This window comes from Crotalus tigris, unplaced genomic scaffold (assembly GCF_016545835.1).
Source record: "Crotalus tigris isolate CLP2741 ecotype Arizona unplaced genomic scaffold, ASM1654583v1 scf7180000017628.32516253702:7417878, whole genome shotgun sequence".
NCBI lineage: Eukaryota > Metazoa > Chordata > Lepidosauria > Squamata > Viperidae > Crotalus > Crotalus tigris.
The window spans coordinates 2,448,175-2,465,895 of record NW_024096523.1 but is presented as its reverse complement, the minus strand read 5'-3'; the positions used below and the strand labels follow the sequence as shown (position 1 = coordinate 2,465,895).

General features: G+C 40.4%; 1 protein-coding gene across 1 annotated transcript in view; it reads right to left on the bottom strand.

The window, feature by feature from the left end:
• The window catches only part of EXOG (exo/endonuclease G), a 30,368-nt gene that overhangs the window by 10,409 nt on the left and 2,238 nt on the right, over positions 1-17,721 (bottom strand). The window contains exons 2-5 of the mRNA XM_039334197.1: positions 14,756-14,905; positions 13,951-14,090; positions 12,717-12,793; positions 8,710-8,824 (exon numbers count right to left, since the gene is read on the bottom strand). Of these exons, the coding sequence (XP_039190131.1) occupies positions 8,710-8,824; positions 12,717-12,793; positions 13,951-14,090; positions 14,756-14,905 (482 nt within the window). The remainder of the gene's footprint in view (positions 1-8,709; positions 8,825-12,716; positions 12,794-13,950; positions 14,091-14,755; positions 14,906-17,721) is intronic.

Below are 17,721 nucleotides of genomic sequence, written 5' to 3'. Positions count from 1 at the left end.
ATCACATTTGTCATATGTTGAGGACTATCTGTAATCAGAAGATCAGTGATTAGCACAGTTAAAAATCTTGAACATTCAATCAGCATTCTTACCCTTCCTAGCTCTGATTTAACCCCTAAGCACCACTTGCCAGAAAGCTGAATGTCTTTCTATTATAGGATCTTTTCCAACTATTTATTACTTATTACTTTTCTTAGGGTGTCTTAAAATCTAGACCTGATCAAATGATGGTACATTTATCAAACCTTGTTCTTAAAGCCAGCTTAATGAAAGAAATTCATTCAAAAACTTACAATATCCTAATGGGATATTTGAGGAAGCTTTTTTTAGTGTACAAGTAAATGTATATTTATTGCTTTTGGTGCATATATTTTTCTACCACAGATAGCCCTTGAGTATAATGACAGTACGGTAATTGGGACCAAAATTTTCATCACTAAGAAATACTAACAGAAAGTGTATGAGAGAGGGGGGGGAGGAGAGAGAAGAGTGCATAATTTGCATTCTATCAGTTAAATTAACATTCTGATTTACCAAATAAATGTTGAAATAACACTTATTTTTTTCACATTTTAAAACTGTTACTAGGCAACTCTGAAAGTATTTGATCAGTAAGAAAAATCCTTAAACAAGTTACATGATTATTTATTCTAGTGTAAAAATTCAAAGAGTTGGTGGGGAAGATTAGAGGAACAATATCGTCATTTTTTTTCTAGTGTAGAAAATAATATACACATTATTAAACTTTTAATTTAATTTATTATATAAGAAGGCAAGATTTGTTTTCGAAAAAGAAGGAAAACTAAAGGGAATTTTTTTTCACCTTGTCCCCAATGAGCAGCCTGAAACTTGGCGGTTCAGTGGTATTTTCAGCATTTCGGAATCCATGTGCACAATGTCATATAACTCTTTTTTCTATAAAGGGGAATATTCGTAGCTCGTGGCTGAAATGAGGGGTCCACGGTGGTCTCTGAGCTTGAGGGCGTTTCTCTGCCCAAACTACAATAAGCAAGAGTGTTAGAATTTTGAGCACCTATTTTGCTGCCATCGAGTGGCTGTTTTGTGGCCATGGTTTTCCCAGCTGCAATGTGTGGATGTGAAAGTTGGACCATAAGAAAGGCTGAGCGCCAAAGAATGGAGGCCTTTGAACTATGGTGCTGGAGAAGACTCCTGCGAGTCCCTTGGACTGCAAGGCGTTCAAACTGGTCAGTCCTGGAGGAGATAAGCCCTGACTGCTCTTTAGAAGGCCAGATCCTGAAGTTGAAACTCAAGTACTTTGGCCACCTAATGAGAAGGAAGGACTCAATGGAGAAGGGCCTAATGCTGGGAAAGATTGAGGGCAATAGAAGAAGGGGACGACAGAGAATGAGATGGCTGGATGGAGTCACTGAAGCAGTAGGTATGAACTTAAATGGACTCCAGAAGATGGTAGAGGACAGGAAGACCTGGAGGAACGTTGTCCATGGGGTCGCGATGGGTCGGACACGACTTCGCAACTAACAACAACAAGTGCCTGTTTGCAATTTGCAGGCTAGCTATGGCAGCCCTAACTAAATAAGAAATATCCTAATTTGGGTCATGAAATGTCTGCAACAAAACAACCAAGCTCAGAGAGCATCAACATTTTTTCTGTTGCACTAAAGAATGTACTGAAGAAATTAATAGTAGTCAACACCTGAAAACAGTAGTGGCTTACTGCAGTGTTTCCCAAACTTGACAATTTTAAGGCATGTGGACTTCAACTCCCAGAATTCCACAGCCAGCGTTGCTGGCTGTGGAATTCTGGGAGTTGAAGTCCTCATGCCTTAAAATTGTCAAGTTTGGGAAACACTGGCTTACTGTACTGCAAGGAAGAGTTAGAATATGAAATATGAATTTATCAAGATTTTACGGACTCTAATACAATGCCACCAGTGTTAACAAAATTAGTGGTAATCTCTGGGTTTTTGTCACCCCGACCTATGCCTTGGGTATGGCAATTACTTAAGACTTCTGCAGGTCAACAGAAATAAAATTCCATCAAGACCGGACAGTATGGAACACCTGACTGAGCTCTGCAGTTCTCTCTGTATTAAAGGCAATGTCAACAAAATTCAAAGAGAATCTACAAATATTCCCTTTGTAACCCAGTGATCTTTTCGCTTCCAAAACTGCTTCTTGGTGTGAAGATCAAGAATAAATGAATAAATATACTCTGCCTTATTCTTAAACAGTGTTACTCAACTATAACTGAGGCCTCACCAAATCATGCTACAGATAGTCCTCGACTTACAATGTTTAATAACTGTTAGAAGTTATAATGGTACTGAAAAAAAAAATCAAATTATGACCGTGTGAAATTTATGACCACTACAACATCCCCATGTGATCAAAATTCAGGTGCTTGGCAACTGGAATGTATTAATGATGGTTGCAGCATCCAGGAGTCCTGTGGATCACCAATGGTGATCTCCCAGGTGATGTCTGACAAGCAAAGTCAATGGGGGAATTTGCTTAATGACAATATAAATCACTTAACAACGGCAGAGATCCATTTAACAGCCATGGCAAAAAAGGTTGTAAAATAGGGCACGACTCACTTAACAACTGCCTTGCTTAGCAACAAAAATAGGCAATTGTAATCATAAGTTGAGGTACCAATAATGTCTATAAAGATGATAAATCTAGCCAGGGAGAGTCGAAAGTAAGATACGATGGCAATATCAACCAAGCTTACTTACAAATGAACTACTATAATCCATTAATAATAATAATAATAATAATAATAATAATAGTAGTAGTAGTAGTAGTAGTAGTAGTAGTAGTAGTAAAGTTGGAAGGGACCTTGGAGGTCATCTAGTCCAACCACCTGCTCAGGCAGGAAACCATACACCATTTAGGACAAATGGCTGTCCAGTCTCTTCTTAAAAACTTCCAGTGTTGGAGCATTTACTGCTTCTGGAGGCAGGCTGTCCCACTGGTTAATTGTTCTCACTGTCAGGAAGTTTCTCCTTAGTTCTAGGTTGCTTCTCTCCTTGATTAGTTTCCACCCGTTGCTTCTTGTCCTGCCTTCAGGTGCTTTGGAAAATAGCTTAATTCCCTCTTCTTTATGGCAGCCCCTGAGATATTGGAATACTGTATCATGTCCCCCCTTGTCCTTCTCTTCGTTAAACTAGACATACCCAATTCTAGCAACCGTTCCTTATATGTTTTAGCCTCCAGTCCCCTAATCATCTTTGTTGCTCTTCTCTGTACTCTGTCTAGAGTCTCAACATCTTTTTTACATCGTGGTGACCAAAACTGGATGCAGTATTCCAAGTGTGGCCTTACCAAGGCATTGTAGAGTGGTATTAATACTTTGCGTGATCTTGATTCTATCCCTCTGTTAATGCAGCCTAGCACTATGTTGGCCTTTTTGGCAGCTGCAGCACACTGCTGGCTCATATTTAAAAAAACTACTGATGCTAGGGGCCATTAAAACATTTAGTTATATTATAATACTACTACCAATTAATTATATATGGCACAGACACTTATTGATTTAATTCCAGCCAAAGGCAATGGATTCTACTGTCAAACTGAGCTACAAACATTTCTGATATATCCTGACTGAAATTAATTTAGCCACAAATTTAAAACCAAAGAAAAGGAAAGCTATTGATTAATTCCATTTAGTTGCAACGGTCTTCTGATACAATCTGGAATCACAGTGCTCTTATTTTACATTACATTTAAGGCTTCTTTTGACTCCAAAGTACTATTGTACTTTATCTGAACTGATACTTGAGCCGTGACACTTATCATGAAATTATTTCTACAGATAATGTCATTCCAAGTATTTTGATTCCTATGGCTTGGCCTCCTTGAGCTACCTTTAAAAGATCCTTTTGAGAAAGGGAATTAATAGCAGAGATGCATGGAGCCCTCTCAATCACTCGGTTCTTTTGTGTTCGGGTAGAATAAGTAGGGTTAGGATACTTCATTGATTTTTGTCTGGTAGGAGAAGTCTATTCAGCTTCTCTACCTGAAAATCCACTATTAAAAAGTTTTTTTCAGTGTTTTGAGTCACTATTAAGTAAAATATTCTTTCTTTAATGTGTTTTGGGTCAACAGTAGGTAAAATCTTGATTTCCAGAGCTTTGAACCCCGTTTCACACATTATCAGAGATTATGAAAACACGGAAACTATGCAAAACCAATTAAAACACAGTTATCCCGAAAAGGGTAATAAATATTTTTCACAGCCCTTTATAAAAGAGCAACAAATCTTTGTTCACTTTCTTCATTATTAAAAGGTCATTATTCTTTAAAAAAAATTATGAGAAAACATTAACGTATGCTTAGAATGCATTAAACTCTTACATCCGGCCTTATTGCTTTGTGTGTCCTTTTTCAGACTTGTTTTAAAATACTGATGTTACTCTTTGAAAAGATGCAATTCCGTTTTTTTGTCTTAAACTGTAGAAACAGCCCTGATATGTATTTGCTCTCCAGCAGCAATATCATTTGAAAAGAAATTATAACTATAAAACTCATTTACTCAGTACAGTTATATATTTTGATGGCCAGCCAATTGTAAAGTTTTCTTTTATGCTCACTGTTTTGTCTGCCAGATTTATAACCCAAATCATAATGCAGGAATGCAGTACTCCCTTTTTCAATTTCTCCACTAATAATAACTGTAGAACTGAGGCTCGACTAAGAGACAGTATTTGGCCCAAAGTCCTTCAGCTAATTTCCATGGTCAAGCATGCATTTGAAACTGCATCTTTTTCATAGTGATCCATTATCTTAATCAATACATTTGCTGGTGAATGACTGTGGAGATTCCCAGTCACCCAGGTCTTAGCTCAAAGATGCTTTTTTTTACTTCAAAAAGCAACTGGGCTGCTTTTTCTTTGAGGAAGAAGAAATTTCGCTTCTCATCCAAGAAGCTTCATCAGTTCTGATGGCGGGGGAAGGAAGTTTTCTTCTCCCATCAGAACTGATGAAGCTTCTTGGATGACTTCCTCCTCCTCCTCCTCCACCTGGAAAGAAACAGCCCAGTTGCCTTTTGAAGAAAAAAAAAGCCCCTTTGAGACTGCAGTTGAATCTATCACAACGTTATCCTGATTGACTGAAAAATTCATTGTTTTTGACAAAGCAGCTGAGAAAAAGCTTCAGAGATTGAGTGTATTGTCAGGGAGGACAAGAGAAGGGCAGAGCCAAACTGATTGTGCATTTTCCAGCCAACAAAACTCTTAAGGAATCGTAATTTCTGCATTTATTAAACGAAAGGGGTGTGCTCCTATGAGCACTGCTGCTGTATATAAATAACGAGCCAGTCAACAAATTATAAAAGTATCTCTGTAACTAGCCAATCAGTTTGTGGGGAAAATGCTCAACTCTGAAGCATCTCCAGTTCATTTGATCACAGTATCCCCCTGGCCATTACCACAGAAACATAGAAAGTCAGGGATGGGATCACCCACTCCAATTCTCTGCAGAAATCCTTCATAAAATCAAAGATGGAGGGATGGAGAGGAGGTGTGGGAAGTAACTGAATGTTTGTGTGTTGAGAAAATTGTGACCCGTGTCGCGTTGCAGTAGTCTAGTCCAGTGGTTCTCAACCTGTGGGTTGGGACCCCATTTGGGGTCGAATGACCATTTCACGAGGATCGCCAAACAACGCAGTCCGCCATTTTTTTCCCCTTTCCTTGGCTGTGCTACTCCCTTTTATTCTATTGGCTTTTGAAAGCCAGTAGGATAGACTCTTTTGAATAGAGTCTAATTCTATTGGCTTTCAAAAGCCAATAGGAATTGTCCAGGCTGTCTCTGCCCTGCTGAGCCCGCCAAAAGTCCCATTCTGCAAATGGTGCTGCACCAGTTGAGTAGTCCTCGACTTACGACCGGTTGAGTAGTCTTCGACTTACGACCGGTTGGGGGTTGCGGCATTAAAAAGGTTGGGAACCACTGGTCTAGTCTGTCCATAAGTCAGGGTTTTTGATGACAAATTGTGGACTAGTTTATTAGTGTGGCTGCGGTTATCCAATGCTCTCAAGATCTGCATCTTGCGTCGGAGTATCTCAGCTTTGTGTTGGCTTGCTCTTGCTGAGGCATGGTGTATATAGTGGTTGAGGGCTTGATACACTACAGAAGTAATCATCCCATGTTGCACAAAATTGGCTGTATCAGAACGCTGTTTAAGCGTCTGAACAGCCACTGCAACACGGATAGAGCAAAAGTTGAGGAGAGGAATCATCTATACTGTGTTTGCAGGCAAAATGGCTATCCAGTTGATTTCATCAGACGGTACAGCAGACCATACGAGCCTCGCAGAATGCAACACACAGGCACCGCTATGACATGGACAACTCTACCAAACGTCAATGGGGTGTCAGAGGCGACGGCACGGATATTGGCTCCATATAACATTAGTATTGCCCATAAACCAAATCAAACTCTTCGTGCCAAAATAATGCACCCCAAAGAACCACTCCCCAATGAAGAAAGATCTTCAGTGATATATATAGAGAAATGTAAGGACTGTCACTGCAATTACATTGGGGAGACGACCAAACGGCTTGGAACTAGGATCCATGAACACAAGGTGGCCATTAGACGACATGAGCAACGCTCATAGGTGTTGGTCCATATGGCCAGCAACAATCACACGTTCAACCTTGCCAGGGCAGAGGCCATTACCCAGGATGTCACCAAGGGTGGCCGGTTACTGAAGGAGGTTTGGCTGTTGGATGAACATTCAATTAATTGCCACATAGAGTTACTGCCTGCTTATCAAGCACTAAGGAAATGGGAACAACAACGTAACAACTCACAACGAGTGCAACGGGTGCAGCCTACGCAAGACCAGAACCGCTGTCTCATGCAACAGCAAAGAAATACGACCGGCAAAGGGGAGAAATCCCCAGCACGATTCATACAGGAGACAATGATGGGAGGGGGGGTGCCACACTCACAACAAGGGGTGGCCACAAGACAAGAGGCACTGGGGGATCATCCTATAGCAAAGTGTACCCAGATACGTCCAAAAAGGGCAAAGAGAGCAATAAGAGAGACGGTGATCCCTGAACTTACAAATATGCAGACGGATGCGAGACTATTAAAAGCAATATGGTCAACTGGGGCGTGTAGACCGGTGATGCGTTCTATGAGCAGAGCGCACAAACTGCCGGTCTTATGAGCAGGCTTTCAAACCTCTGGCATTCCACTCTGACGACGTTGGCAGTTAGCTGACGAAAGCTAAGTTTATCAAACAGTTGTTAGTTTATTAAACAGTTGTTTTTATATTTATCCCAGTGTTAGACTACTCTTCTCAACATGAATATACACGGGATTCACATTTTTAGTATAATTAGAGACAATATGTATATATATAAATTATTCTATGATACTTAAGAGTTTATGGCTTACAGCCTAAAACGATGTCATTTATTAAAACAGAACTGTATTTCATTCACTAAATATACTTTTTTTATCCCTTAATCCATTTTGAGATTTTTTCGACAATTTGTCGCAAATCAATCAAAAATCCCTTAAACAAGATATTTTTGTTGAAATGTAAAATAAATATGAAGAAAAGCTCAAATCCCAGCAAGTGCTGCGATGAAGCTCAAAATTATGCATTTAATCTGAGTGTGATCTGAGTGAAGCAGAGGAAGAAAAATTATTGGAAAAAAGCTTATTTAGAAGTAAAAGTTTTGCCATAGGACAAAATTTACTAAACGGGGGGTCTCTGGTGAACAGCATCCCCAGACTAGATGCTGTCATTTTTATTTACTCTGTAAAAAAATGAAACAGTGTGTTTTGCCTTGCGGTGACATGAATTTTTCCTATGGGCATTATTTTACAATTCCACACATAAGAGTATATTCTGCAAGTGTGTCTTCAGATTCAAAGTGTGGTCATCACTCAATGTGTGCAATTTGGTTTGGGATAAACCAAATTCAGCTGAAGCAAACATTAGCCAAAAGGCAGAAAACTGTTGTGACCGCTGGCTACAACTGGAATTTTGAGAATATTTATGTATTTATTTATGCTTTTATTATTTTTACAAATAGCTCAAAGGGGCGAACATTTCTTATTCACACTTATTCTCCTATTTGCTCCACAACAATCCTGCAAAGTAGCTTGGAATGAGAGAGAATGAAAATGAGTAATCCAAAATCACCCAGTTGGTGTCCATGCCAAAGGCGGGACTAGAACTCACAGTCTCCTGGCGATTGGCTCAAAGTCACACAGCTGGCTTTCATGCCTGAGGTGGGACTACAACTTACCATCTCCTGGTGAATGGCCCAAAATCACATAGCTGGTTTTCTTGCTATAGATGGGACTAGAACTCACCATTTCCTGGTGATTGGCTCAAAATCATCCAGCAGGTTTTTATGCTTACGGCGGGAATAGAATACCCAATTGCCCAGTTTCTAGTCTGTTTCCTTAACCTTTGGACCAAATTGGCTCTCATTTATATATATATATTGGACAGAGACCTAGTAACTATCACATATTGTCACTTAGTTTTACTTCAGTAATTTAAGCAGGGGTGTCATTACTATTTCTTGCATATAGTCCCCTATATATATGCACACTATAGTAAAGACAACACAGCAAAGTACTCTTCAACTGCCCAGGCACGTCTATTTCTGAAACACATGCAAGAACTCAAGACTGCATTCATTACAAGTCCACACAAATTAAATGAAATAAAAAGAGACCGGAATGCATCCTAACCTGGTAGATAACTTTCTTCTTCCCATCTTCATCCAATTGAGGTAACATCAAGGGTCCTGAAACAATCCAGACATCTTCAAATCTTTCAGTCAGGTCCCGACAATACATCTCCACTCTGTAAATAGATCAAACAGACCAGGTAAACCGATAGGCTGGTTCCTTTAATAAAGTATCTCAGCTCACCCTCTATAGTAGCCATGTCCAACCTTGGCAACTCTGAGAACTGTGGACTTTGACTCCCAGAATTCCCTAACTAACCAGCCATGCTGGCTGGGGAATTCTGGGAGTTGAAGTCCACAGGTCTTAAAATTGTGAAGGTTGGACACCCCTGCTATATTGCAAAACACCATTATTTGTATTAGGCTGGAGCTGCACTAACTAGGTTTTGTTTCACAGAACAGATAATGAATTTCCCAAGATAATAACTCTATTTACTTCTATTTTTCTACTTTATTGTTATTTCAAGGTGAACTGCACATTGTGAGAAGCAAAAGAAAATGATTTTTTTTAGTGTTTTTTAAACACTTCTAGAAGTGCAATTTTAAAACTGCAACTTCTCACCAGGGAAGAGCGAAAAAATGTTGGGGTGTGCTTTGCTCTGATACAAAAAATTCAAGATTTCTGCCTCAGGAAGCAGTTCTGAAGGTTTTTTTTTTTTTTTCTCACCATCATTTTCCAATGGACAAATATCTTGGGGGAAAAAAACAAGTTAATTTATTCAAACTCATATCCATTGTTTTACATCCATTCTTTTCCTTGTGGAAGTTATTAGTGGTGATATTTTAGTGACATTCAGCTCTGCCTTTGAAGACGTTATCACCTTAACTGTATTTAAGAGCCATGGTGGCGCAGTGGTTAGAATGCAGTATTGCAGGCTAATTCTGCCCACTGCCAGCAGTTCAATCCTGATGGGGCTCAAGGTTGACTCAGCCTTCCATCCTTCCGAGATCAGTAAAATGAGGACCCAGATTGTTGGGGGCAATAAGCTGACTCTGTAAACCGCTTAGAGAGGGCTGTAAAGCACTGTGAAGCGGTATATAAGTCTAAGTGCTATTGCTATTTGGCTGATAGGGAGGAAACTAGGGAGGGAGGGAGGGAGGGAGGGAGATGGTCTGATAAGAAATAGAATGAATAAATGAATGGATGAATGAATGAATGCTTGGCTTGCATCTTGCTGAGGGAATAGAGGTAACAACATCGCTTTATAGGTGGCAAACAGAGTAACTATCAAATTAACAAAAATTATTATCAATAAAGGAGAATATTTGTAGCTTAGGGTTGAAATGAGGGGTCCTTGATGCTCTCTGGGCTTGGTTGTTTTCTTGCAGAAGTCTCATGACCCAAACTAGGTAACAGAACCAGTGCTAGTAATGGTGATATTACCTACCTACTAATGAAACATCTGTAGAACAACCAAGCTCAGAGAGCACCAAGGACCCCTCAAAAATTATTATCATAATGTGTGTCCCCCAAGGTGCTCTCTTTCAAAAAGCAGCTGGACCTTCTTGTTTTGCTAGAAGAAATTTCGCTTCGCATCCAAAAAGCTTCTTCTGGAAGCTTCTTGGATGAGAAGCGAGACATCTTCTAGCAAAACAAGAAGATCCAGCTGCCTTTTGAAAGAGAGCACCTTGGGGACAACTATGACCTGGACGATTGAGAATCTCCACAGACAATCTTCATACTGTTTTCCTTGCTCAAAACAAACTAATTCTGTCTCTCAGAATTAGTGTGGGTCTAATTCAGGGGTCTTCAAACTTGGTCCTTTTATGACTTGTGGACTTCAACTCCCAGAATTCCTCAGCCAGACCCCTTGTCTAATTCAGCAATTTTCATCCCCTTTCATTAGATCTGAGTATGCCTTAAAGCAGGGCTCCCCAATCTCCAGTCCGCAATCCATCGGGAACAGGCCGCACAAGCGGCCATGAAGCTGTATTTGGACAAGTGGTGCGTAAAAAATCATTCCCTCTCCCTCCCCTGCCTCAAAAGTCGGGGACTGCTGCCTTAAAGTGCTATGCACCATGAGTTTTCAAGAAGGGAGATGTTATTAAACAATGTCTCCACTGACACACAAAGACATAGAGAAACTGTGGACCAATGTGTCCACCATATCTTCTGGGCAAAATTTCTCTCACTGGATGAAGAGGTTGCAGAGGCTTTTGAGGCCAGATCATCCAAATTCAAATAGCATAGACCAGGGATAGGCAACCTTGGCTCTTTTATGACTCGTGGACTTCAACTCCCAGAATTCCTGAGCCAGCATGGCTCAGCATGAAAACCTCTCCCTTTCCCCTCAGCATAGCTGGCTCAGGAATTCTGGGAGTTGAAGTCCACGAGTCATAAAAGAGCCAAGGTTGCCTACCCCTGGCATAGATGGTCCTTGACTAGCAACCATTCATTGAGCGACCGTTAAATGTTGCAACGGCAATGAAAAACCAATCTTCATAATCCTTACAGCATCCCCATGGTGGGTGATCAAAATCTGGACACTTAGCAGCTCTCAAGAATTGGCATCAATTGCAGCATCCCTGGGCCATATACCGTATTTTCCAGCGTATAGGATGACTTTCTAAACCATGAAAATCGTTTCAAAAGTTGGGGGTCGTCTTATACGCCCAGTCGTCTTATATGCCGGAAAATATGGTACATCAAAGCAAGCTCCCCCATATCCTGCACCCCATGCTCCTCACCCCTTGGCACGGGGATTGGCTGTCCAGATGAGAGTCTAAGTGTCCCACGCAGCCAAATAGCCTAGAAAAGTGTCCCTCCGAGAAACAGCCGGGAGGAAGGGGCGAGGTTGGAGCATTGGCGGACCAATGGCGGGAGAGGAGCACTGGCGGAGAGCCAGCCAAGTAAGAAAGCCTGTGTTGGGTCAGCGGTGGGGGCTTCCCAAGAAGAAGTGCCCCCACCCCCCTTGTTGCCGAAGTGCTGCTCAGCGCTCGCAGAAGGCCAGTGATTTTGCAGAAGCGTCCGCCCCTCCCAATCTAGGGTGGTGGATGGAGGCGGTGCGAGCAGGGCTTTTCCTCCCCCGGGGAAACCCCCCCCGCCACCAGCCTCTGCTCAGGTAGGTGGCAGGAGCAGCTGATGGGAGCTGGCAGGCTGTGAAGAGGGTGCTGCTTCCTCAGGGTTGACCGCACCCGGTGCCGTCGCACTGAGCGCCAGAAGCCCTAGGACCCCGATGGACGGACGCTCAGCATTTCCTCCTCCATGCTCGGTCGCTTCTTTGGCAACCTGAAATCTTCTCTTGGAGCCCAGCAGTAGAAATCTTTTGGCCAGTGGGATCCAAATTAGGCTGCTTCCACTGGAACGAGAGGGGCCAGCTAGTCCCATTGGGGTGAGGCAGTTCCTCATATACTGCAAAGCTTCACAAGTGCACTCCCATGCTTATTATGGGATGTTACCCAGCTACATTTGTCTTCAGCAGATCAGGAACAAGCAATGAAATATAATGAAATGCTAATGTGCTTAGGACTTACATTACTTTTATTAGAAAGTTAAAGTACCTGTATTTTCCAACGTATAAGACGACTTGCTAAACCATGAAAATCTTCTCAAAAGTTGGGGTCGTCTTATATGCCCAGTCATCTTATAGGCCGGAAAATACGGTAATTGCCATTTGTGAATTTCCCAATTAGCTTGCAATGAGCGAAGTCAACAGGAGAAGCCAGATTTGTTTAACAGCATGATTCATTTAACCATTGCAGTGATTTGTTTAACAACTGTGGCAAGAAAAGTTTGTAAAATCCGTTGCGACTCACATAGCAACAATAACAACCGCCTTGCTAAGCTATAGCAATTCTGGAAGCAATTGAGGCCATAAGTCAAGGACCATTCTTTCTTTTCTCTGAGAACATTTTTACATTTTTTTTCCTCTGATTTTTTTTTCCCCCCAACTTGAGGTGTTACACTTTTTTGGGTTATTCTTCTTTCCAATTTTGGTTGAAGTGTGATGATACAATTTAAACAAAACTCATCCTGCATTTAGTATATTATTTGTTAAGCACACCCACCTATTCCAGAAACCAGCATTATTCTCATAGTTCTGAGGCACTATGTTGGATAGATAAAATGTTTCTGCCATGGCTTCCTATTTAAAAAAAAAATAAGAATTAACATTGAGGTTCTGATGGGTGCCTACGTTAGTTAAGAACTCAGAATGAAACATCATATTAACAAAATTAAGTCAGACATCAAAGCAGAGCTTGTGTTCGGTAGAATATAAATAGACTGATTTATAATTCTTACATCAGTCAGCATTACAGTGTAAAGCTAGATCCTTCAAATTCTGTTTTTGTTTTTTTTTAATCCACTTGCTTCCCTTCCTTAAACACCTACTGTAGGTACAAAATTGCAGAGATTCCATAAGATTCACATAATGGTTTGGCTGTTCTATAATGGATGTAGGAATGATGGATTCCAACGTTAAGCATTTTTATTTATTTATTTATATCCTATCTATATTAATTTTTACAAATAACTCAAGGTGGTGAACATATCCAACATGCTTTCTCCCCCCCCCCCATTTTCTCTATAACAACCTGTGAGGTGAGTTGGGATGAGAGAGGGGGACTGGCCCTCTCTAATCCAGCTGGTTTTCATGGATAAGGCTCCTCTCCTGGTGATTAATTCAAAGTCACCCAGCTGGCTTTCATGCCTAAGGCACCACTTAAACTTATTGTCTCCTAGTGATAGCCCCAAAGTCACCCAGCTGGCTTTCATTCCTAAGGCACCACTTAAACTTATTGTCTCCTAGTGATAGCCCCAAAGTCACCCAGCTGGCTTTCATTCCTAAGGCGGGACTAGAATTCATCTCCTCCTAATGCGTGGCCCAAAGTTACCTAGCTGGCTTTCATGCCTAATGTGGGACTAGACCTCATTGTTTCCTAGCGACTGGCCCAAAGTCATCCAGCTGGCTTTCATGCCAAAGGCAGCACTAGAACACATCGCCTCCTAGTGACCCAGCTGGCTTTTATGGATTAAGATGGGACTTGAACTCAGAATCTCCTGCTTTCTTGTTGGTGCCTTAATTACTAGACCAAACTGGGTGTCTTTGCATTCCCTTTTTTGCAAAAGGAAAAAAAAAAAAAACAATTTTTGAACTTTGCATTTTCTCATGCAAAAAAGATTGCATAATTTCACGTGCCATCTTGTTTAGTTGAAAATGGTGTAGTGTGAATTGTTTTTAACATTCCATCCTTTCCCCTTCAAAGAAACAAGGGATCAAACTATATTGAGCAATCCTACCAGTGAATATTTGTTGTCCCCTGCTGGTGCCATATGACCTCGTGACCAGCCACTGCCGATGTAATCTTCATTCACAGCACTGAACACTGAAGGGATGTTTGGGTCTGCTTTAAATTTGCAGTGTTTTCTGTCTGCACTGCCTGTGGAACAAGATACCAAACAATTCGATTACATTTCCTTTTCAAAAAATAGTTCTGTGCTGAAAGCAACTTAACACAATTGCCATTTTAAAAAAAAAAAGATTATCTAGAGCCGACTTTAAGTGGTTGCATGGCCTCCTTACTACTATGAGCAGAAAATGTGCCTCCAGCATTCCTATACAGGCAGTCCTCAACATATTGTATGACCACAATTGAGCCCAAAATTTCCGTTGCTAAGTGAGACCAGTTGATAATTTTACTTTCTTGCCACAGTTTTTAAGTAAATCACCATGGTTTTTCAGTTAGTAACACAGTTGCTAAGTAAATCTGGCTTCCCCATTGGCTTTGCTTGTCAGAAGATCACAAAAGGGGATCACATGATCCCCAACTGTCATAACTATGAGCCTGCTGCCAAGGGTCCAAATTTTGATCCTCTGACTATAAGAATGCTGCAATGGTCGTGTGAAAAATGGTCACAAGTCACTTTTTTTCAATGCCACTGTAACTTTGAACGATCACTAAACAAATGGTGGTAAGTCAAGGGCTACCTGTATAAAGTTCTGTTGTAGACAAGATGATCTGGCAGAATGCCATGTGCCCCGCCATTGATTTTAATCACTGAGAAACCAGATATCATTTTATATTATCTATAACTGTTTAAATACCTGAAGTTTTATATTTGGAAATATGTTCAATCACCCATCTAGGTACTCGTTTCGCCTGATCATAAGAGAGAGCATGATTGGTATAACATCTGATTTGAGTTCCAGCTGCAGGAAATCCGTATCTTTCCAATACAGGTTTTGGTCCAGGTTCTAAGAGAGAAAGAAAAAGAACTTTTTTTGAAACAAAGGCATAGAAAAATCACATCATATATTAAAAATCAGAGCTACATTTTTACAAATCAGCAAAATAATTATACAGTGTCACATAATCTTTTAAATTTCTATTTTTATTGCATGAAAAAGAAAGGAACTCCCTTTTACAACCCTGTAATCCCTTAACTCGGGGTAGAATCGGCGTGACTGGATGAAGCTTCGCATTTACTGGCCGGATGCCCTTCCTGACACCTATGCAGAGTTCACAGCAGGTATTTTTTCTTTGCACCCTAGGAGAGAAATATCTACCGCTACCCAGGAACTCTGAACTCTCAACCTTCTGAGTGGGAGGCAAGCATCTTCACCACTAATGAAAAAGGAACAAAATCTATAAAATATGTATTACATTAAAAAAATTAATCTGATGCATACATTCATTTCATATTATACAATTAATTTATGGGCTTTTAGGTCAATGGGTGAGAAATTATAAATTGTCAACTTGAGCCCAAAATTTCTGTTGATAAGCAGGACAGTTGTTAAATGAGTTTTGCCACATCTTATAACCTTTCCTGCCACAGCTGTTAAGTAGATTACTGTACTTGTTAAGGTAGCAACACAATTGCAACGATCATAAGTGTGAAAAATGGTCATAAGTCACTTTTTTTCAATGCTGCTGTAACTTCACATGGTCATTGAATAATCCTTCAAACAAGACAAGGAAAGAGCCTGTTTGGATTAGTGGTTAAGGCATCAGGCAAGAAAGCAGGAGACTGTGAATTCTAGTGTCACCTTAGCCATGAAAGCCAGTTGGGTGACTTTGGGCCAATTATCAGGAGATTATGAATTCTAGTCTCACCTTAGCCATGAAAGCCAGTTGGGTGACTATGGGCCAATTACCAAGAGACTGTGAATTCTAGTCTTACCTTAGCCATGAAAGCTGGTTGGATGACTTTGGGCCAGTCACTCACTCTCAGCCCAACCCACCTCACAATGTTGTTGTTGTGAGAAAAATAAGAAGAGTGTTGTGTTAGAGGAAGATGTGTTGAATACATTTGCCACATTGGGTTGTTTATAAAAAATAAGAAAGGCAGGATACAAGTAAAGAAATATTAGGCGGCACTTTGCTCTAATGCAGTAAAACACATTTTCCAGCAGAGGATGGTCTAGCTGTGGAATTATAACTCAAGAGAAGTTGAAACAAAAATTTAAGATAACCAATTCTTTCCTTCATTATGATGTACTTAATATACTCAAACATTTTTAATCTATATCCCACTTTTATTATTTTTATAAACAACTCAAGTCAGCAAACATCTCTAATCCTCCTTCCTCCTCCTGTTTTCCCCACAACAACAACCCTGTAAGGTGGGTTAGGCTGAGAGATAGTGACTGTCCAAAGTCACCCAGCCAGCTTTTCATGGCTAAGGTAGGGATTGAAGGCTAAGAATAATGAATGGAGTGGAGTGGAGTGGAGTGGAGCGGAGCGGAGTAGAGTAGAATAAGGAATAGAAATAGAATAGAAATTAGAATAGAATAGAATAGAAAATAGAATAGAGAATAGAAAATAGAATAGAGTAGAATATAGAATAAGGAATAGAAATAGAATAGAATAGAATAGAATAGAATAGAATAGAATAGAATAGAATAGAATAGAATAGAATAAGGAATAGAAATAGAATAGAAATTAGAATAGAATGGAATGGAATAGAATAGAAAATAGAATAGAATAGAATAGAATAGAATAGAATAGAATAGAATAGAATAGAATAGCGTAGAATGAGGAATAGAAATAGAATAGAAATTAGAATAGAATGGAATGGAATAGAATAGAATAGAAAATAGAATAGAAAGTAGAGTAGAGTAGAGAGTAGAGAGTAGAGTAGAGTAGAGTAGAATAGAATAGAATAGAATAGAATAGAATAGAATAGAATAGAATAGAATAGAATAGAATAGAATAGACCTGGAAGGGACCTTGGAGGTCTTCTAGTCCAACCCCCTGCCCAAGCAGGATTCCCTACACCATTTCTGACAGAGGGCAGTCCAGTCTCTTCTTGAAAGGCTCGGGTGATGAAGCACCAACAACATCTGAAGGCAATCTGTTCCATTGGTTGATTGTTCTCACTATCAGGAAATTTCTCCTTATTTCCAGGTTGAATCTCTCCTTGATCAGTTTCCATCCATTGTTCCTTGTCTGCCCTTCAGGTGCTTTGGAAAATAGGTGACCCCCCTCCTCTCTGTGACAACCCCTCAGATATTGGAAGACTGCTATCATGTCTCCCCTAGGCCTTATTTTCACTAGACTAGTCATGCTCAGTTCCTGTAACTGTTCCTTATATGTTTTAGCCTCCAGTCCCCTAATCATCTTTGTTATTCTTCTCTGCACTTTTTCTAGATCAGGGGTCTTCACACTTGGCCCTTTTATGACTTGTGGAATTCAACTCCCAGAATTCCTCAGCCAGTGTGCCTGGCTGAGAAATTCTGGGCATTAAAGTCCACAAGTTATAAAAGGGCCAAGTCTGAAGACCCCTGTTCTAGAATCTCCACATCTTTTTTATAGTGTGGAAACCAAAATTGGTTGCAGTAATCTGGGTGTGGTCTTACTAAGGCCTTATAGAGTGGTATTAGTACCTCACGTGATTGAATCCCTCTGTTAATGCAACGTAGGATTGCATTGGCTTTTTTGGCTACCGCCACACGCTGTTGGCTTATATTTAATTGGTTGTCCACTACGACTCCAAGATTCTTCTCACAGTTGCTGCTATTAAATCTAGTTTCACCCAATCTATATCTGTACTTTTGGGTTTTCTTGC